Raw genomic sequence first — 22,260 nt, forward strand, 5'->3', positions numbered from 1 at the left:
TTGATGACTCTGCCTTGCTATCATTTATGTATGACAGTGAGCATGTTCACAGTGGCACTCTTCCTGATTTTGTACTCTGGTGTGAGGAACCCTTCCTTGTCTTGAATGTCTCAAAGACTAAGAAAATGATCTTTGACTTTTGGATTAACAAGCCTGATGTCTATCTATGATGATAGCTTCGAGGTAGTTGACTCTCATAAATATTTAGGTACTATATTTGATAATAAGCCTAAATGGAACATCATCACTAACATGATCCTCAGTAAGAGTCAGCAACTCTTGTACCTCTTATGGAAATTCGGATCTTTCTCTGTCAGCTCTGTCATCTTCATTCGGTTCTCTTAGTCCTTCGTTGAAAGTGTCATCACTTTTTCTTTCATCTCTTTGTTTCACAGCCTGTCCCTAGGGAACAGGAATAGCATTGTCTCCTTTATTAATATCTCTTCCAAGATCACCGGTCAGAGGGACTTGGCACCCTTTTGTAATCAGCAAATCCTTAGGAAGGTATCCCGCATCCTCTCTTATTTCTGATCATGTGTTGGCCTGTGAGTTTTCATTCATCCCATGTGCCATTTACTTGATCAACTCTACTGGCTATGATCTTGTACTAGCCTAAGGTGACCTAAGGTCACCAACTGTAGTTGCTGGGAATGTGTGTGTGTGTGAGAGAAATTATTTCAACATGATTATGCATGTATATTGCTAGTACGAGTACTATCTGAAATTGCCCTTGTGGATAAATAAAGTCATATTGTATTATTTGGTCTGTGTTTGAAGATATGCCATTTATTTTGATTTTTATATTTTGACTTTTTGGGGCATTGAGTCTACTGTGCAATTGAGAAATGTACTATATCGATCCACTTTATTATTTTTATTTTTATATGCAGAAGTGTCAATATTCATTTAGCTTGTTGCACATCTTACAACAGTAGTGTATTGACTTCACTGTTGTCAGGTGTCAACCCCATTTCTAAAGAATTTTCATGTTAAGCATTCAGAATGTAGTGGATGGACCTGCATATTGACCTCTCCTTTCTGTGCACATCTGTGTATTTTTCTGAGTTTTTGTTGGTCTGAGTTGACAAGATCAAGAATACCTGAACAGCCTATATTCATTTAATACAAACCAATAAGTAAAGAAAAATGAAAGTTTATGGTCACCCTTGACTGACAGTGAACCTTAAGTGGTCGGAAAATATTTTTCATTTTGCTCAGACCAGTCTTTTTGGCCTGGGATGATTTGGCTTTTGGTGTTGGGATGATGTGGTCATACTTGGGACGATATGGTCCTGCCTAGGATGATTTGCCTTGGGTGGTGGGGTGATATGGTCTTGGGGCAAAATTACCAGCCCTCATGTTTGTGTGCACATGTAGGAATATATGGTTATAACTTATTTTTGTCTTATTTTGCAGACTGAAGGCCCAAAATATTCATAGCATAAAATCCCTTGCTGATTTAACTGAAGAGGAGCTTCAGAGAGTCACTATGAGTCAGGACTCTCAACTCAGGGACTACCACATTTTAAAAGCAAGTGTCAACACCTTGAAGAATCAATTAAAGAACAGAGGTCCACTTGTGGGCATTGAAAAGCTTAAAGATTTTGTCTCTTCTGAAAAAGCTACAGTCTGGGACAAATACTGTAAGTGAGAATTTGGTCAGCATTTATTGTTATGTTTTCCTTCCCTTTCACTCACTCCAGGTTTGTGCTTTGCTCATGGGTCTAATTATATCGTTTAAAAAGTTACATGTGATGCTGTGGGAGATATATTGAGAGAGGAGATAATGAGCATTCACTTAAATCATGAAAACTATTAGTATTACTAATATAATTAGATCAGAAAATGCTTAGAGACAGCTTTTGCTAATTTTGATCCTCAGGAATAAGTTTTCTCCCTAACCTACACTAGGATGGACTCCATCATTGGTTGGAATGCCATTTTACATGTATAACATAATTGCAAGTTACTATGCTTCTACTGCTGTTATGTTTTATAGGTCTAGTTCACGAAAGAGAGAAATATATGTGTGTGGGGGTGGGAGGAGGAAAAGTGCATGTTTGTCAGCTGTAAAACTAGACTTCCTGTGATGTCAAAGAATGGTTACAACATAACCATAAACTTATGGAATTCTGTACACAGCCAGAGAAGCCATCCCCTTTCATTGTACTCTTCACTGACACTTCTTTAACAAACTCCCTGTAAAATCAGGTTTCCAGCCACTTCTAGTGACAGATATAGTGCATAGCACTTGATGTTTAGTTTTAATCAGTGCTTTATTTTTTTTATAAAAGGACTTAACCCAGCTTGAGTAAAAGTCTGTGCCAAAGTTCTAATTATATATATGAAAGAGCAGCAATTAAGCATCATGGGATGCAACAGGGGCTAAATGACTATATGCTGTGGTTGTCATTACTTCAACCACCTACCAGTGGGAATGCAGATTACCATCAGCGAGGCATTGTTATTAGCATCCTTTTTTTTACACTTTCTGTTGTCAAAAGAGTAGCTGTAAAACTAGATTTATTTTGATATTCCTGTAATGATAACTAGCATGTTCTAAATGTCAAGAATCATTTTTATAGTGAAGGTGTTGTTTTCCTCATGTGGAATGCCAGACTGACTGTTGATAGTATGACAATTATTTCTGCAGTTGTGACCTTTAGTGATGGGCTCTTCCCAGTGTCATGGTCAAATTGTTGCCCTTCTGGCAAATCATTGCGCGGCCTCAATCCATCTGGAGCTGTTTGTGAATATTCTGTCATAATCTCGATCAGTCTGCTGAGGGACATTTTCTTGTTCATTTTATCTCCCATCTCTCACTTCCCCTTGCTTGTCCCCAAACACAATATTAATCACTAGCACCTTCCCATTATTCTCTCCTGACTGTGGGAATAAACATGTTGACACTGTCTGCAGTAGTGCATAAATATGAGATTTGGAGGAAAAAAAACATTTGAGTTAGGCACATGATGCAGTCAGAACTGACAAACTAGGTTAATAATGCAGGTAGCCATTAGTCATGTGGTGATAGTGAAACAAGATATGTTAAGCTGCATGCCTGTGTATCTCCGCATGCAGTTGGACATGTTTTTAGCACTGTCAGAGCCTACAAATAGGACATGAATGTGTGTGCATAACTATATATCTAAGTGTATATGTGAGAGAACTTTAGACTCATGTATATGCTGTTGGTGTGTCTGTGTGTCAGCATGTGTGTGTTGATATTATATTTGTCATTCGAGGGTTGCCTAATGGGAGGATTTATTTTCCTTTTTTTTGTAACACATTTTTTTTTTTTGGGGGGTGGGGGGGGTAAAGTGCTTTGAGCCTAGCTTTGGATGGAACATCATACTACAATAGCTCACTAATTATTAGTTATGTTACTGGTGCACTGTTCCTCAATGTTAACAACAAAATTTCCATCACTTCTTCCTAAAAAACCTCCCTGAAGTTTCATCATCATTATTTATTCTTTGTCTACATCACTGCCTCTCCTTCTAACCCTACCCACTTCTCTCTCATTCTCTCTCTCCATTGTATTTAAAGAGATTCAGATGATAGTAGCAATGCTGTAAATGAAAAACTAGAAGATCAGCTGAAAATCTTCACCAAATTATTAAAACTCAGTAAATTAATAAATAAACATATGGTCAAAGGCAGGGAAAAATATTGCCTTGTTATTAAAATGTCCAAATGTCCACTGGGGCTTGAATGGTTTTCTCTTTCGACTCCTTCCTCCCATTAGAGCTTACTTGTGACTGAACAAAACCATTTGTATTTTGATATACAGTCTCTCTGCTTTTATGAAAATTGATTTATTCTACCACTATCATCATTTATGGCAATTAATGTAGCGTAACTAAGGAATATGGATTTTTCATGTGCGGTTGCATATCTCAAACAATCATTGGTGAACTGGGAAATGCTGTTACAAGAGACTGTTGATGTATTAAATTTGTTTCTAAAATAGGTCTTTTTCGTTGGCATGATCCCAACTGCTGCTTCATTCATGTTATGCACTAGGATCCTCTCTCCTTCCCCACACTCTCTTTCCAGATACACAATTTTTTTATTGTTTGCTTGCTGATCAGTGGTAAAGAAAATTCTTTATTCAGGCCTCTATTTCTGTAGTAATTATGAACAGCAACAGTTTTTGGCAGAGGGGCAATTTTGCTTACATTAAAGAAATACATAATTGAATTCACTGAATGTTTTCCATCACTATCTGGACATTTGGGGCAAATGTAGAGGGATAAGTGGGTGGTGAACTTACACATTCAGAAAGAAAAGATCCCTGAAGAAAAGAAAACCACAAAAGAATTGGTAAAGTGAAAAAAATGTGATCAAACCTCAACTGTAAGCCACCACTAAAACTCAGGTTTTTTTTAAGTTCAGTATATTACAACAGTTGTGTATAAATTAATGTTTTTTTGTTTAAATATGGTCAGCGGATTTCTTTTCTTCTTTTCCTTTTAAAGAAACGTTGATGTAACATTCCACTCTATGGGGATTTTTTTTAGGGCACTGGGTACAAGTTTGATCCTTTAACATCATTTTCCTTCATTTACTAACCACTCATATGTAAACAACTCTATGTTGAAGAAGTGATATAGATCCTAGTCCACTTGTCCTAGTGTTTGCAGTATATATTATGTTACTGAATGAAATGTCAATATTGGCAATTGAATTGTAAGCATATTAATCATTGTAATCCCTCACCTATCACAGGGGTTACATTCCAGAGACCTCTATGATAAGTGAAAATCCACTAAGTATAGTGGCTTTATATTTATTTTATTATGTATTAAGGCTTTATAAGCCTTTCCCACACTCATATAAGCACTTCATATGAAGGCATGAATCAGCATAGCATACAGAAAATGAACGTTTACACCATACAAGTAATGTTGGGTCAAGAATGGCCCAACTTAAGGCAAGGATATACTTCCTATATTACAAGAAAGACAGTTATTCGGTATCTTTGATTACAAGGAATCAGAAATTACAATTAACTTAGTCCAACATTGCATGCTTGCTTCCAGGTTCTGCCTAAGGGCCTGTTAGCCGTCATGTCCAGCGAGTTTTATAGACATGATTGCTACGAAATCCAACCCAGCACATGGGATTTGCCCATCCTCACCACCAGAATCACCATTGCAGTTGCGACTGCAGCAGGCTGCATTATCGAGAACACTTCTGCCAAACCCAGACAACACAGGAAAACATATACAGTGATACCTCGGTTCTCGAACATAATTCGTTCCGGGAAGACGGTCGAGAACCAAATTGTTCGAGAACCGAAGCAATGAAACCCATAGGAAATAATGGAAACTGGATTAATTCGTTCCAAGCCCCAGAAAATGCCTATTTACTGGCCTAATTTGTATATAATATGTAGAAAAACGTGAGTCTCAACAAGAAATAAGAAATAAAAGTGTATTTATTAAAACAAAAAAAAAAAAAAAAAAAACAAACAAAAAAATGTACTGTACAGTACAGTACAGTAAATTGTGTTTCATTTACTGTACCTGTACCAAACTTTATGGCAGGAGGGAATGAATGTGGAGGGAGGATGGAAGGGGATGGTTATTGTTTTGAAGGTTCATCTTCAATAAAAACAGAGGGTAACTGCTCTTCGGGTGTTTCTGTTCTCTGTATCTTTTGCTGAGGAGAATCAGAATCTTGCTCTGCAGTTGCTTGTCTGATTTCTTTACGGAAGAATTTGTCAGTTGTTTGCTGTTTTTTTCTCCTTTGCAAAATTTTGCGGAAAGTGGACATAACATTGTCATTAAAAATGTGAACTGCTCTATTTGCTACCACTTTATCAGGGTGATGTTGTTCAGCAAAATTTGCGATTTCTGCCCATTTTGCACACATTTCATGACTCTCTCCACAAAAACGTGACTCTCTCTCTCTCTGCACTCACACTGATGACGCAAGCAAGGCGCGCTGGGCCCAATGAACGCCATTCGGCTCAACTCGGCTCATCTCGGACGTTCGGATGTTCGAGTTCCAAATATTTGTTCGGATTCCAAGACAAAATTTTCTCGAATTTCCTGGTCGAATACCGATTTGGTCGAAAGTCAAGGCGTTCGAGAACCGAGGTATCACTGTATCTGTATACTAGCAAAGTACTCGGCGTTGCCTGGGTGATGTTTCGTTTTATGACAGGCTGGCAGCACACGCAGACCAGATTCAAGGCTTGTCGTTTCTAATGATGATGGGGGAAGGGAGAGTATCTAAACATTAAGGTGCCGACCACCGCGCCCCTCTCTCACTTGTCCACGCCGATCTGTGTTTCCTGCGAAATTTAGCTATACAAATTCGCCGCATTTTCTTTTATTTTTAAGATTATTCAAACTATTCAAATCATTCTTGATGAAGTATTTTTCAGCTTATTATTTGTGATGTTTTGGATGTGCATGTGCCCTGCCACCAAATCAGAGCAGGAACTAATTTTTACGCCGGGCTTAGCATCCGATAGACTGCTTGTGGCAGGACAGAACTGTAATGAAGGTGGTGGTGGTGGTGGTGGGGAGTCGTAGGGACCCATTCCTGCAACGGACGTTGATTCGCGGGACGTCGGTCCTAAGCCTTTGAGAGGTCCGCTGTCACATCACGCCGCAGAGCCTATCGTCGTTCGCTGGCCAGATGATAAAGGTCACAGTATAGTAGCCTCGCTGTCATCGACAACGATACGTTGAGGAGGCAGAGGCACGATGGCGTGGCCTCACGGTCCTTGGCGTAGCTTTTACTTCAAGTGGGAAGAGTGTATTGATTTTCCTTCCTTTTCCACTCATCCTCATCTTTCGTTCTCTCTCTCTGGATATGTGTGAGACAGAGAGAGAGAGACACCTGTGTCCTTTACATCCATAATACAAAAACCTTTCGTATTGTCTCGGCTGTCTTAGACCACAAGGTCTTCGAGATTACATATTCTTTTTATAATACCAACGACAGTTTATTTATTTGTATGTCCTTTGCCGACAAGTTGAAGATTGTGAACTTCCAGTAGCAGTGACGCGACGATACAAGTGAACCTCCTCCATTAATATTTGTTCTTTATTCTTGCTGCAAGTTTTCTTAAAAGATTTACCTTCTGTTTCCAGATTAATGAAGCAGATCTGTTCGCTTGGACTGATAGGAACATTGCTAACACTTGACGAACATGGAAACCGCATTAAGGAAACAAACGATGGGAAAGAAGTTCAAAGGAGTTTTCGATTTTTGTGACTAGTGTAATGTTTCTGTTGACTGATTAATACGTACTGGGTTAGTTGAAGGCCTTTCACGCAGAATCTTATAAAAACGATACACGATCCCACCCGCCAGTACACGTGATAAGTTGCGAGAACACCCGAGTGCAGTGTACACACGTGCACACTCGCGATTTGCTGGGATCGAAGCAGACCAAACAGCCGCTAATAAAATTAGCATGGATTCATCGAATCCCAGCTGCCTGATAGCAGCTTTGTAATTATGCTGACTGATCCTCGGGATGTATAGACTCAGTGTGTGTGTGTACGTGCGTGCGCGCGAGCGTTAGTAACCGTTATCAATCATGTCTGTTTTGTAGAAGTGTATTTCACGTCTAAACTACTAATTCAGGTACGGGTGCATTGTGGTAATGTATTTTATTTCTAAATTGCTCATAAAATGTTACTTGTATTTGCGTCAAACATTTATTCTCGATACCCCTCCCTTAATCTTCACACAAAAAAGTTGTGTGGAGGGTGAGAAAGGGAGGAATTAATATTATCGCGTAAGAACACGTATTTTTATTTTCATCTCAAAGAATGGCATTGTTGCATCGTTTGGTTCTAGACAGCTCAGGGGTGGTGGAGGATTGTTGGGGGTGGGGTAGGGTAAAAGCTGAGAAACGTGCGGGATCAGGTCAGCGCAGGAAAATGTGTTGCTGTGGAGCAAATGGGAGATTATAGGTTAAACGGCCTGTACTCTCGCGCTCGGCGTGCGCACACGTTTTGGTTCCACGCGGGGTCTGGACTGGCACTACGTCATGTGATGCACGAGACAAAAATCGATTGCGAAGGAAAGAGGATGGCCGAGAAGGCGGGCTCAGCCAGGGATGGAGGGATGGGTGGGAGGGAGGAACGGTCGGAGAGGGTGGGGATTTGTTGCAGAAAGCAGACTAGCAGGGAGGGGGAGAAGCGGGCACATAGTGAAGACTGCGGAGAGTGATGGAGGGGTAGGATGATGATTTTTTTTTTGTAAGGCCGGATATTGATGAACGTTGGTGACACTCACGATGTGTGGATGGTGGTGGTGTAAGATGGGGGGGGGGTTGTTGATAGAGGTTGATAAAAGAAGAACAGCGTCTTTTGATGAAGATGCTTGAAGGCGAAAATAGGACTCGACGAGAGTTCTCAAGTGCTCGTGCTCCCCCTCCCTTCCCAGATCCACTCGCCTCTTGGTTGGCGTCTCCAGACCTTCCCCACCCCACCCTGCCACCCTCCTCGCCCCGCCCAGACCTCATTGTGCTCGGCTGGCTGTGCAGTGTCCTTACCCATCCTGGTTCTAGCCTTTGCTGGTCTGGCTGCATGGCACCTTGGTGTCTCGGGGTCCAGCAAGGGTGAGCGTAGAACGCTAGAAGAACATTTCAAGAAAGAGGCGGCGAGGACGGCAAGGCAAGAAGTCGACACGACACTCGGGCAGGAAGGCTGTACAGCAAGTGCAAGAGAAAGGACAGACGTTGTCTCCAGGAGCGGACTGGGAGAAGGTTTAGCCATCGCAGAGTAAGGAGAAAGATGTAGCAACAACGGGGTTTTAAAGAAATAACTTGCAGACTTGAGTGTCGCCATGTGCTGCTTGGATCCGTGATTCGTCAACGACCTCCCATGGATAATGCGCCTTTGTTTTTGCTGTTGAAGAAGCAGAGTGAAGCGTCGGTGATTTATGGCAGAGAGCTGAAGGTAAGCTTTCTTGGCCAGGTTATGATGTTGTTGCTTAGTTTAAAGACATGTTCGTCATCCCGTAGTCAGCTGAACGCATAAATATTCATTGTTTGTTGTCATAAACAAAGACTTTAGGGGCGCCATCAATGCGAGGTCATGTGCATCCAGAAGACCAAACTGTATATTCTGTAAGCTATTGCTTTACCAAGGGTATACACAGTGGGTGTAGCGCATACAGACGTACAGTGAACTTACATGTGCGTGCATTTGTGCGATTGAATATTTTGCACGTGCAATAAGAAAAAAGCGGAGAGGAATTAACGAAGACGCCCTCAACACTGAAAATTTCATCTGGACGTGTATCAATAGGTAGCTTTTAAGCCTCTTCTATTTCATATCTTCATTTCCCATCGCATTCCATTCGTTCTTGAGGCAAATCAGACTCGCAGGAGAAACAAAAAATACGAGCAGTATTGAGGTACAGCCAATACCCAAGACTGCGCATGTCAGGTTCACAGCATGACGTCATCGTTCAGAGGCGATGAAAGGTGCAGACGTGACCTTCAGACGGAGAGTAACACTACAAACACAATCGGAGACGGATTCATTGTTCATCAAAAACTGTGGATAATGTGTTCGGTGCATTCATAATATTTTTTATATTGTTATCGAGGAAGAGGGCGTGATGCATGATTTTATTTTATAACCGTTGATGTCAGTTTTGGTTTATAACCCATGGGGTCGGTGTTTAGCACAAATAGGACAATAAAACAAAAGTAGAACACTAGTAAATCGAGGGATATGGGGAGTGTGTGTTTGTGCGCAAGACTAAATATGTAAATAGCAGAGCTTTGCACGATTTTGTACAAGAAAATCATCAGTGTTATGTCAGTGACTAGTAAAGAAAATAAATGACAGTCGTGGGTTAAATATGAGTGCATTTCATCTGAAATCAATTCTGAAATGACAGGTAGTTACGAATATATGTTTTAGGGACTACTGCACATAAAGGTGTAACATCTCAGGGATTCTTTTTCAAAGGGACCATATTCATAAATCGTTACCCAGGGAAAACACTATGAAATTAAGGAAAAGTTACGACTGACTATCTAGACCCCGCAGATAATGCTTTGTGTTACTTCACCCTAGGACATCGTTGCCACTGCTATAAAACTACGAGGTCAGGGGTCGTGCAACAGAGATAAGAGTTGGCCCTTGAATAAGCCGGGATAGCGACCTAACTCTCGCTCCGTGAATACCGCCTCTGGACGACTGTTACGGTGGTCCGGTGGTGCAACGGTTAGCGCCTGTCCACCAATACAGTTAGGACTTGCTGTCTTGGGTTCAGATCTCATCTCGGGCACATTGTTCTTTCGCTTCATGTGGCATCTGTTTACAGGAGTGGCTGCTTTGCCGTGATATAGCCTTAGTTTGCTCGCATAAAGTACCAATTCCACCCTATCCTGGATTTGTATAACACATTTCCACCCACGGAGGCGAGCTAAATGCACTTCACAAGAGTTCAGAGGCAGTGGCGGGGGACGTGGTCTACGCCGAGCCAACAGCTAAGGCTATATCACGGCAAGGCAACCAGCCCTGTGAACAGATGATCCACATGCAGAGAAAGAACAGTGTGCCTGAGACGAGAGCTGAACCCAGAACAACCAGGCCTCACTGTATTGGTGACAGACGCTAACCGTTGCGACACAGGACCACCCTCGTGGGCAGTGGGGAAAGACGTCACAATCGAGTACAAACAAGCACAACATACATAAACAAACATGCACCAGTTAACAATACAAGAGCATGAAGGAACATAGGGATAGGAGTGAGTGTGTGTGTGTGTGTGTGTCTGTATTCTGTATAATAGAATATATTTTTGAGCTCACATCTTATTCATTGGATTGCTGAATGTTCACCGGTATTGCAAAACACTGGAAAAAAAGATTCTTCCTTGTGTATGTTTTAAACGCGTTATCTTTTTATATGACATATTACTTAATATTTACTGGCTATTCCAAACGCATTCTTGCGTATAAAATCAATTCAAACAGCTCGTGATAATTTTACAGTTTATTAGAAGACGTGAAAAATGTACAAACGACAAGGCTTCTTTCATTCTTTTCAGCTTAGTTTTGATTTTCCTGGAGATGATGGATTGTCTTTGCAGCAAGAACAAAGAGAGAATTTTCTGCTCATAAAAGATGTGAAAAGCGGACCGATTCCAGAAATGTATTAAAAGGAGGCGGGGACATTAAAAGTGTTTAATCCTCCCCAGTAGTGGCATAATCAAACCTAGCTTTTGACTTAACACAATAAAGTCCAGTTTATTTAGAACTGCCCCCTCCCCGAAAAAAGGAAAACAACAACAACAACAAACAACAAAAATCTTTACCTTTTAGGCAGGGCAGTCAACTGAAGTTTCACTGACCGCTGGCTATCCGGCGTGATGGTGAATGTATTTTTTTGTGTGTGTTTGTAAGTTTGCTTGATTGTGATACCCATCTCTGTCATAGGGCATCAATACCTACCATGTCTTGTATCTTGTAAAGCGCATTGAGCTCAGTCAGTGTAGGGACATTCGCTATATCAATCCTACTGTTGTGTGAAAAAGCAGGCGAGATGTTGAAGTTTTGGACAAAGTAAAGGACTACACCGCAATTTGGTGAAAAAGCTTTTTTAAAGGGTCACTGCTAGACGTATTTTCATGCGAAATCGCCTTTTCTCGGTAATAACCGTGACAGACAACATTGACCATTTCTATGACAACGAATACTGCTGACAAAAAGAAGTGCTGCTTGGGAAAGTGCATAGTTAGAGCGCTACAGACCCGGAGGCTGGCAGGTTCGACACCCATGAGTTGCAGCTAAGTCCGTTGTCGGGAGTGGAAACCTGACTCCGTAGAGGGTTGGGGGGACGATAAGGAGAGGAAATGGCCACCGCCCACCTAAAATAAAACAAAACAACCCAAAACAAACACAAACAAAAATTTACAGCTTTAGGGTTAGGGTTAGGGTTAGTCGACCAAAAATGGTTACGCGGCGATCTGTATTTTATATATCTTTCTTTTGAGATGAGGTTCAAAACATAGTATTAAGAGACTAATCCAGACTGGACTATCTCATAGGTTTTTAATTTTAAAGTTTTCTGGTAAGCTTATCTGCAATATTACTTATATAATTGATTAAAATGTAGTTAGAAATCAGAACTCTTTCAGCGCATTAGTAGCACCAGCCTCTACCAACATTCATTGAGAATATTAAACTGTGACACTTGTAAATCTTGGGTAATTTAAGGAGTGATAATAAATTAGATTGAAATAAATGCACGCTTAATGTCAGTGAAACGTTTTGTTTAATGTATGACAATTTTTCTCATATAACAATTTCTCATTATTCGTGTTTATTTATTTAAACTTTTCGTTAGTTTACTCGATTTACACTGACGTTGCAATCTGATTCTATATACGTCACTTATATATACACACACACACACGTCAGATAAACGGTTTCAAATTTTAAGTGAGAATCACTTATAAACAAAAATACCAAACAGTCACTTTCATGGTTTTTTGTTTTTTTTTTTTGTTTTTTTTGGTGGGGTGGGGGGGGGGGTTGTGTTTGTTTTTGGTTTTTTTTTCTTGTTGGTAAAGGCTTCAGAAATACTTTTGTGAAATGTTGTATGTTATCATAAAAGCAAAATGTTTGTAGCGATTTTCTCCCGAGTCTCACCTCTTTTCATTTCTGTGTTTACATTCAGTTAGCCAATGCTCACCGAAACCTATACTAAAAATAATTGAAATATTTGAAGATGTGTGTGGTACTGAAGATTTCTAGGTGAACCGAGTTGCACTTTGTGTCATTTCTGTTGTTGTGAGTAGCGTGCAGGTTGAGCACGTTTCGCAACAGCGAGTCCAGTCGATGATGAACAGTGATTATCTGATTGTTTAACGGATGCTGTTTTCATCAACCACTGCACTTGCGGGCGAGAAGAAGCCATCCAGTTGTTCCTCAAGGAGGCTTGTATTATAGGATGGACCGTGCTTATTTTCTTCGTAGAACGGGTTTTATAGCAATCAAAATCATTGCAACAGAAACAGTACTTTTAGAAGGCACAGTATGACGGTGATGGATGTGACCAGTCGGCCATGTCGGTGTCCCTGTAAGCTCGCGCGCCAGCAAGTTGCGGTGTCGGTAAGGATGCTTCCTCTGGCTGAGACCCGTCTGGGTACAGTGAGGGCAAACCTTTCAAATATCGACTAGGGATCCTTATTACAGACTGCGTCCCTCTACGTCTTCACCTCTTTTTGTGAGGGGAAGTAGGAAGACAGACGGCAGTGGACTCAAAGAACTGTTTTAATAATGAGCTGGCGTCCATATTTTGGGGAGAATTATGCACGTTTGTGAACTTTCATCTCCAGTGCGGACAAACCTCTTCGGGATTTGTATATCTCTTCATCGCTGTGTCATGTCGGTGCATTTTTTTTAAATAGAAAGATCGTTAAAATGCTTGCGAAACTTACTAAACGGTCATTAGTCATTAGTTTCAAATGTCAACCTTGTGTTTCGTGAATTTTATAAATAATAGCCAAAAAGGTTTCTGAGATATGAATGTTTGCAGCAGAAGATTAAAAAAAAAAAAATCCAACTAATTGTGATACTTCATCGACATCAACATCACTTTGATTATCAGATATGCTAACTATGTCAATGTGTAGATTGTTGATTGTTTTGTTATTCAATATGAATATTTATGGGTCAAACCTTGGTGTAGCTTTCATTAGTAAACGTGCGGCATGGGAGAACCTCCGATGTCTTGAAAACCAATATCTTACAACTTTGATGAAGTTGTAGTATTTGATTTAATGAAATAAGAGAGAGTGTGTATATTTACAATCTCAGTTATACCAATAGTTCAAATCCTGCTTCACTCTTGATGAATGTTTAGTGGAGAGCCAACAAAACGCACTCAGCGTAATAACTAAAAACAAAAGCATCATCATAATGTTGATATATAGAGATTAAAAACAACGAAAGAAAGAGCTAAAAGAAGTAAGGAGTTGAGTTGTGAATATACAGTTCGTAGTACCAGTCTGTTGGTAGAAAAACTTTTGGCGAGACGAGGCATTTTCGGAAGAGTGTTGTTATAAACTACTGCGCACTCGCAGAATTTGATTGCATTGCTGCCTTCCTAAGACCTGTTTGAAGCTGCCATTATTTAATCAGCTCTAGTGTGCTATGCTTCCCGAGTAATAATAATAACAACAATGTCCCTACAAGTGGTTTTTCTATTTTTATTACAAAATACTTTTATTTATACGCACCCACGCGCGCGTTTCTCTCAATTAGTGCTCATTTGTAAAGTAGATGCTTTCTTCTGTACAAACAATATATTCACAAACTGCAGAGGCTGCATGCGTTGTTGGTGTTGCAGCTGTTCTGACAGCGGCTTAGACCGGCACTGTCGTGCATTGGCTTCCTACATCCGATTACAACCAAAAGGCGGACGTGAGCAGACATGGAGCATCCTTCCCGCCTGCATGCTCGCTCGCGCGCGCGGCTATCTCTGGACGTGGGCGCGTGCGCGTGACCGTTCGGTGGAATGTAGAGCAGACGTGATCAGAATGAGCGTTGCTAAGGAAAGTCGGATTGATCAGAAACTGTCTTGCATACATTTTGGCATAGATCGAATTTGAACGCCGCGATCTCTGTGAAAGCCGAAGTGTACGGATGCTTCCTAAGTGACGTCATCTTGACTGAGCCAATCGCATGCTAGGAGACAGTGCACGAGACACCCTTCTGCCTTTTCCGCCAAAAAAAGAAAAAAAGAAAGAAAAAAAGAAAAAAATCTCACAAGAAAAAAAAAATCCAAAACCGCCTTATTGACTGTTTTCGCCTCGGAACCTAAGTGCCTGTACACACCAGAAACAGCGGCAGTCGCAGACGTGGTACTAATCGTGTTTCATTCTTTTCTCCCTGGTGTCTGGAGAAAATGTAAAGTCTCCATTTTTTTTTTTAAAGATTGATTCACAGGGTGCTTCGACGTTGTGTAGTCCAGCAGTAAACTCATGCTCCGGTTCCAACCTACCCATCGCACACACACACATATAAGGTCATAGTTATGGAGCGGATTATGGAGGTGCCTCGGAACCTGCTGCCGCTTGGGGCTGTAGCTAAAGATCGGAGGTAGGGCAACATCGAGAGGCAACCATATACCTCCGAGAAGACAGGATTGGACATTGGGAGGGTGGAGATGGGATATATCTAGCGCCGAAAGTAATAGACAATTTAGTGGAGAGTTGATGGAGGCTTGTCACCGCAGCGGCTAGTCTGTAGAGTCTGGGACTGTGGATTGTTCCCATTACGCAACTTGTGCATCACGTGATGCTCATGGTTCGTTGACGTTCGCGGTGTGCGCTTATATCACGGACGAATATTAGTTCGTGCTTATATTAAGGCTTCTTAGTCCGTTCCGTGACAACAGTGACTAGAGCCTGCACGGCTTTTACCATCTACCCCCTTCTCCCCAACATCACACGTGTCCTAGCCTGATGACTTCTCCTAGTCACGCTCACACTAGAGATTTGCTGTGACGTAACTACGATGTCACGTTCTGCTCCATGTATTTCACTCCAGTAGCTGGCAGACTTGATAGAGGAGTTCTTTTTGTTTTATTTACTCCTTCCGACCGTGTTGTACCTTTGGCGTAAGTTCTCGAAACGAAACGTCGTTACTGTGCCTTCTATCAACGTCCTGGCCTTTCTTCCCACTTCAAGGTGTTTTTTTTTTCTTTCACGCCTTCACTGAAATTGAAAACGAAAAGGAAAATCCGTTCAGCAGGCTGTGCAGGAAAAGAAATAATTGCCGTAGTACAGTTTTGCTGCGCTGGGGCCGTAGATGTGAACCTTCCCCAGGGCAAAGTCAGGAACTGAAGGAAAAGCATCTTGTTTTCGCAGTTACAAGGAAATTCACTACTTTATGTTTCCTTTTACCATGGCATCTTTGCTATCGCTTTACAACTAATACTCCAGGTGTAAGACATCTGTAGGGTCTGTACAGACGCGTTTCCTTGCGTTCCCCAAGTCCCACAGCCCTTTAAGGTTTAAGGCACGCTTAACTTGCTGGCTTTAAATGTCTACATTTGTTTTCCTTTTGTGACTGGGTAAAGCTCTGCGAAAAATAGTTTCCAAAAATCTTGGTTGATTCCCCACTTCCATTCCCCAAATACCCGCCTACAAATATCCCCATGCACACACAGAGATCAACAACACTGACGTCAGGATTGTACGTTGATAAATTTACGTTGTCAAGGCAACAGCCAATGGGGAAGCTGAGACCATATGTGAAAGGCCGAACGTACACCATACAGGAAAGAATGAATTCGATGCGGTAGAGGGAGGTGAAGGTATTTGTCATGCCAGATGGAAGCAGTTATTGAAGAATGACCACTGGGGTAGATGAATGACCACTAGGGTCACCATCACTGCCGTGTGCTCCTCCCTCCTCCTCGGATAAAACCATTCTTTGCTGTTCTAAAGTAAAAGTTTGACCTTTAATTAGACATAACTGTGTACAAACGTGGCATCACGAGTTTGACCTCCATGGGGGTATGGTCTTTATAAGTCTGTCGAGAAAGTAACCCACATTTGGAAAATAGAATCTTGCCGTAAGCCTTACTCGGGAGACCTTTAAGAGAGGAGACCCGCTGAGATGGTCTGTCAGCAGCACAGCTGACATTTGTGTGGTGATGTAAAAGACGATGCCAAAATTGTATTTCAAGGTTTTAAAGACGCCGCTGTTGCAGCTGGGGAGAGTTGGGCGGGGGGATAGTGAGAGAGAAGGGGATCACTAAGTTGCATAGCAACAGCGTTATTTTCTGACCAGCCAGCCAAAAATACTGGCGCTCGCCAGGCTTCTGACAAAGATTTTGTAAGCTTCTTGAGAAATGGTGCCGTGCGTCCAACATGGATTGCCGTCATGCGCATGCGCGTCCCGCCGCGTGGCCTGCTCGTGTCCGCCGCACGAGTCGTCAAGGCAGCAAGGACCAGTCATGGTACCAAAGCATCCAGCAGATTGCTCGCGGTGCTGTAGTCTTCAGGGGAGAGGTTCCGAGTAACACGCCATGCATGCACGCGAGGCAGTCCTCATCAGTCTGGATGTGATGTGCATATTGCACGAAGGAGAGTTGACCAAAGACTTCTGTGCGTTATAAATAAAAAAATAAGGTTTTTATGTCATTTTCCCATTTATTCCTCATTCTGTTTAAATTGAAGACTTTTTTGGTTTGTAGACAAATCGTGTGATTTTCTCGTGACCACGAGTACGTGTGTGTGTGTGTGTGGACACGCTTACTAGCTAACTAGCTAACAAGTGTATTGCCGGCTCTCAGAGAGGTGCCGCTTCTACTTTGCAGATTTGGTGCTGACTGTGCTGGCCGTGTCGCTAATGATCATGCTGCTTGGGACTCGAACCATGGAATGCATGGAACGGTCCGCGGAGCTCTACTACACACTCCGCCCCACGTCAAAGTCCTCCATCTTCAAACTCTTCACTGGTCGTTACCCTGCGCCACAGTTCTGCGAAGTGTACTGGGACTGGGCAGAGCCCCAGGCAGTGGGAAGAGCCATGACCTTTAGCATACGGGTAGGTAGCCTGTCCTTGTGTGTGTGTGTGTCTCACGGTCTGTTTGTCAGTCTGTCGTTCTCCTGTCTCTCTGTCACCCAAAGTCATTTAAAGAAACAAGATTAGCATGTTTCTATCACATGAACGACTAAAATATTTGATAATATACAATGCTGTTACATATACATCATTGTCGTCGTCATACCCTCCCCACCACCACTAAAATATTTGATGATATACAATGCTGTTACATATACATCATTGTCGTCGTCATACCCTCCCCACCACCACCACTACCTCCTCCGTGATTGACGCCTAGAAGGCTAAATAATAACATTTTTTCCATCTCTTCTCATCCTTTCCGGTTCTGCATACTGTACATGCGATTTAAACGGATTTCCGCAACTGCAAACGTTGATTCCCTGAAGATGTAGTTGGGTCCAGCTCGTATAGTTGTGGATATTTTCAATAATTGCCTCATTCCGCCTTCCAGTGTCGGTTCTTGAAAGTCTTGTCACTCCGGGGGCCCATCATATCTCGTTTGATGGTCGCGCAGCACCAGACTTGTTTGTCCATAAAAAAAAGACTTTTTTTTGCAATATGATGGACCTGTCTGACAAAAGAATCATCTTAAACTTTACAGATATTTTAAAAACTGAAACATTAACATCTGAATTCCGCAGCAATCAGAATTATGCCAATCTCATAGGTCCGTGTACATTCTTTTTGAAAAATGATAGTGCCAGTGTGAAAAAATACAGAAGATTTTTTTGTGTCTTATCGTATTCGTGCCTGTGTATTCTTTATACTTTTCTTGCTCCTCGATTATTCTTCTAGCACAGACTAAACTAGCCTCATAATGTTCACATTATCAGTTTGATAAACTAAGCGTTATGTTTTGGACTTTCTAAATCGTTAACCATTTCAATGAGTTTGGTATACATGTACTTGTAATTTGATGCACCTGCATTTAGTGTTCTAATTGTTAGATAATAAGTAGATAAAATAAGTCCAAAAGTATTTTTAAAACACTTTTATTTGAACTGTACTAAAAATGGTAATTTTTTTCATTAGGTCTCGGGATTTTCTTTAATACGTATAACTTAAAGTATGAAAGTGTGAGGGGCACTGTCGGAAATATTTTATAATTGTTTCTAAGAGTCCCTCACACTTTTATGTTTTAAGTTATATGTATAGAAAATATTTTAAAACTTTTTAAAAACATTTTAGTCTTTTTGAATTTTGTCATCGATTTTTTCGTTTTAAATGCAATCATCCGAGGGAAAGAAATATCGCATGCGAACGCGGAACCAAGTCTTCGTTCTTACATTTTTGGTTGAAATGTTACATTTCTGGAAAAGAAAATTATACTTCTTGTGGAAGTAAGGGATTTAATATTGTATTGTCACCGGAAATTAGTAACTGGGGAAAATTTCAGACCTCTAGGACGATGGGAAGTGGATGAAAAATTGATTACAAAATTCGAGCAGGACAGGCAGTGAGTTTAATAAAATTCTGTAAAATACATCAATAAAATTAGTCTCATGTATATTTAGTTCCCTCAGTTATAAGCGTGAGTGATCAGAAGAATACAGTTTTGTTTGTGCTCTCTCTGTTTATGTGAATAGATGGGATAGCAATTATTTTTTTTTAAGTATTAATCTACCGTATTTTATGTGCTCTTCAAAACGCGGCGAAAGCAGTCGCTCGTTTCAAAACAAAACAAAACAAAACAAAATCTGTCTGCTTCACTCATGCTTAGATGGAGCAGACGCATAAAACTCAAGCCCTGGCATCTGGCTCTGTTGGTACAGCACAATGACACACAACACTTTGAACCGCAAGAATTTTTTTCCGCCATGATTGATTGACGGTACGCGACTCGGCCATTCTCGAAGGGAACACGGGAAGACGCGCAAACACACTGCGCGAACAAAACCGGTTTTCACACTGTCCGGAGCTGTTCCCCCATCTATGTAACTCCATTTTTTCCCCGCATCAGTCTTGCCTCCCAGCAGGAGTATCAACTCACAGTGTTGGAATGACCATAAACTAGGAAATCCTCCGACCGAGTAGCCAGCCGTTTAATCGCCCTTTTGGGGCTGGGCCCAGACCGGGACCTTCACCTACCGTGTCATGGCGTGTTCTTTCATGTCCACGCGGTTAAAGTTTATACCGATATGCGTCACTGTGGGAATAATGAACTTCTAGGCCTTCTTTGCAACCCCATTAACCACTATTTTCATTCCACAGACATTTGTTTTAGTCTATTACACACACCTCGACCCAGTTCCCAACAACCAGTTCCACCACCACCACCTCTGACCTTATAACTAAATAAGTTATAAGTTATTCATTAGTGATAACGCTAATGTTTTGGGCAATTTACCGTGGTGCTATAAATCTATTATTTTTAAAGTGGGATAGTTTCTGTTAAAATCTTTTTTCGTGTATGTTTTAAAAACCAGCTTTAAAGACAGGAAAGAGAAGGTATATCTTGCACATTTTGTCCCGAACTATAAATGCAGAAGCTGTAGCCTTTGAGCATGAGTTATGAATCTTAATGTCATGTAAGAGCTGGGGGCGATTGATGTTCCTTTTCAGCATTGTGACTCGAAAACATCGTAAAGGTTTATAATATTGGGCTTAGGATCGAAGATGATATCCCATGTCATCATCGCTCTTGTAAGTTAAGGAGCGTTATACCCCTCGGGTGTTCAGTAGTTTGCGGGAGTTTCATTACGTCCTTGTTTATAAATTAGAAACCGAAAGCGATTGCATATTTAGGGCAATGAGTGCTTTTCTCTGTTTCAGCTGTTTATTTTTTCGCTCATTTCGATTTGTTTTTGGCTTTAGACCTAAGTGCTTGCGCCACCAATGAAAAATTGCTGCCATTTCCGTCTGAACATGCAGTGGGCTGTTAGTAAAATAATTTTAATGGGTCTCGCCTCCCATCTAAGATATTCTGCCCTTTCCCTATCAGCCAATGAAACATCTCGCTATCGGCCTGAAGCCACAATCTGACACACGTGTTTTCGCCCTTAAAATCGTGATTCTACTCATGTGACCTGCGTGCTAGTATACAGTGGGGGCAAGGGTCTAAAAGTTCAGTCACTTTCTACCTAATTTTTTTATGGATGTGATTTTTCTTTTTAGGGGGCTTGGACATATAATCAAAGACCGTTAACTCAGTGGTCTTAGATCTTACCAAGAAATTTCCTGCGTGAAATTAAGTTATAAAACTTTTGCGAAGTGATAAAAGTTCAGATTCAGTCCCCCGGCCTCCTCTCAGTAAAAAAAAAAAAAAAGTCCAATCTTTTAATGAACAGTTTTGACAGGTATTGACTTTCTCTCGTGTGATGCCTTTGGTGACGTACCAATCGCGGTGCATGATCGCATCTTTCGCTCAAGCTTTGGGAGTGACGTCTCATCGCCTTCCTCTTTGTCACTTTCCGCAGGCCTGAGTAACGTGTTTTCGGCGTCTTCCCTTGCTAAGCTTCTGCAGCTCCTCGCCGTCTTCGCCCCCCATCTCTTGTCGCCGAATTGGCACCAATAATGGAATCGAAAGAACTGGCCTTTCTAGATACTATTAGTGCAGGCTTGATCGCAGGCAATGCTACTTGCGAAAGCGAAGATCTGTAGCCACGTGGGCACGTGTCCGTGATTGTGCTGCCCTCTCCCCCCATCGTGCTGCCAACGTGACAACATGGCAGCCCAGCGTCCATCCTCCCCGCGGTGAAGAGCAGAAAGTCATTTTGTGAAGGAACGGAACAAAGCAAGTCAGGAAACGGTTGGGGGCGAGGTATTGAGGGTGGGGTCGATGGAGGGTTGTGCGCCACCTTTATTGATTTCTGCTGGGGAGTGATCGAGGTTTGTTCCTCCCCCCCCCCCCCCCAACTCTATCCCCGTCTTCCTGGTCCCCCATCCCAACTCCTCTGTCGTTTTGCCCTCTACGGGGGATAGAAGCAAGAAACGGTTTGTTGATCTCGGCGTCTCACAGCGCTTAGTTTGCGGAGACATCGATTGCGTCACTAACTGATCTTCGCTCTTTGCCCTCGTTTCCTGTCAGCACCAGCAGAGCCGGGGCTCGCGCTCTCTCTCAGCCACCCCCACCTCCCAGAGACATGGGGTGGGGTGTCTAATTGCCCCGTCTCTCCCCCACCATTCACCCGCTCTTCGTTGTGACGTGCGCCTCAAGCCTTGGTCTTCGGTGTTCTTTCTTTTTATCATCTTGAAATCTTCACTGCAATCCTCCTTTTCTCATATCCCCCTCATCCACAACCTCTCTTCTCTTCCCCTCTCCCAGTGATCTTAAGTCTCATTGGTATTATGATCTTGTTTTCTCATCATCCAGAAACCATTTCCTTATTTCTTTCTTGATTTCACTCTTTTCTCCGTCTTTCCATCACTGCGTCACTGTTGCTAACAAGAGAAGGCGGTCCAGTGGGCAGAATTATTTGTTCCACCTTTAAAGGGGAAAAATATTTCAGTCCAAAAATTTGCCATGCATAAATTTAGGCCAACTTGACCCCAGCACAGAAAAGTACAAATACTTTGTTCATAACGAATAGAGCAAGAAAACATCAGCTAATCATCATACCCGACTTATGCAACAAGAATGTGTTTATTCAGATATTTTTATGCATTATATGCCCATTTTTCTGTGAGCACAAGACCTAACCTAGACCCGAACCCAAACTAAACCTTATTGCAAACCCTAACAC

General features: G+C 41.7%; 1 protein-coding gene across 3 annotated transcripts in view; it reads left to right on the forward strand.

Annotated features, from left to right (window-relative positions):
• LOC112570165 (apoptosis-resistant E3 ubiquitin protein ligase 1-like) overlaps positions 1–22,260 on the forward strand; it is a 39,748-nt gene that overhangs the window by 2,303 nt on the left and 15,185 nt on the right. The window contains exons 3-4 of one of the 3 annotated variants that reach the window (XM_025248457.1): positions 1,417–1,643; positions 17,328–17,557. In XM_025248457.1, the coding sequence (XP_025104242.1) occupies positions 1,417–1,643; positions 17,328–17,557 (457 nt within the window). Of the gene's footprint in view, positions 1–1,416; positions 1,644–8,099; positions 8,934–17,303; positions 17,558–22,260 lie in introns of those variants that run through there. The other 2 variants (XM_025248460.1, XM_025248459.1) reach the window with 2 other exon arrangements.

Source organism: Pomacea canaliculata, linkage group LG8, assembly GCF_003073045.1.
Source record: "Pomacea canaliculata isolate SZHN2017 linkage group LG8, ASM307304v1, whole genome shotgun sequence".
NCBI classification, from domain to species: domain Eukaryota; kingdom Metazoa; phylum Mollusca; class Gastropoda; order Architaenioglossa; family Ampullariidae; genus Pomacea; species Pomacea canaliculata.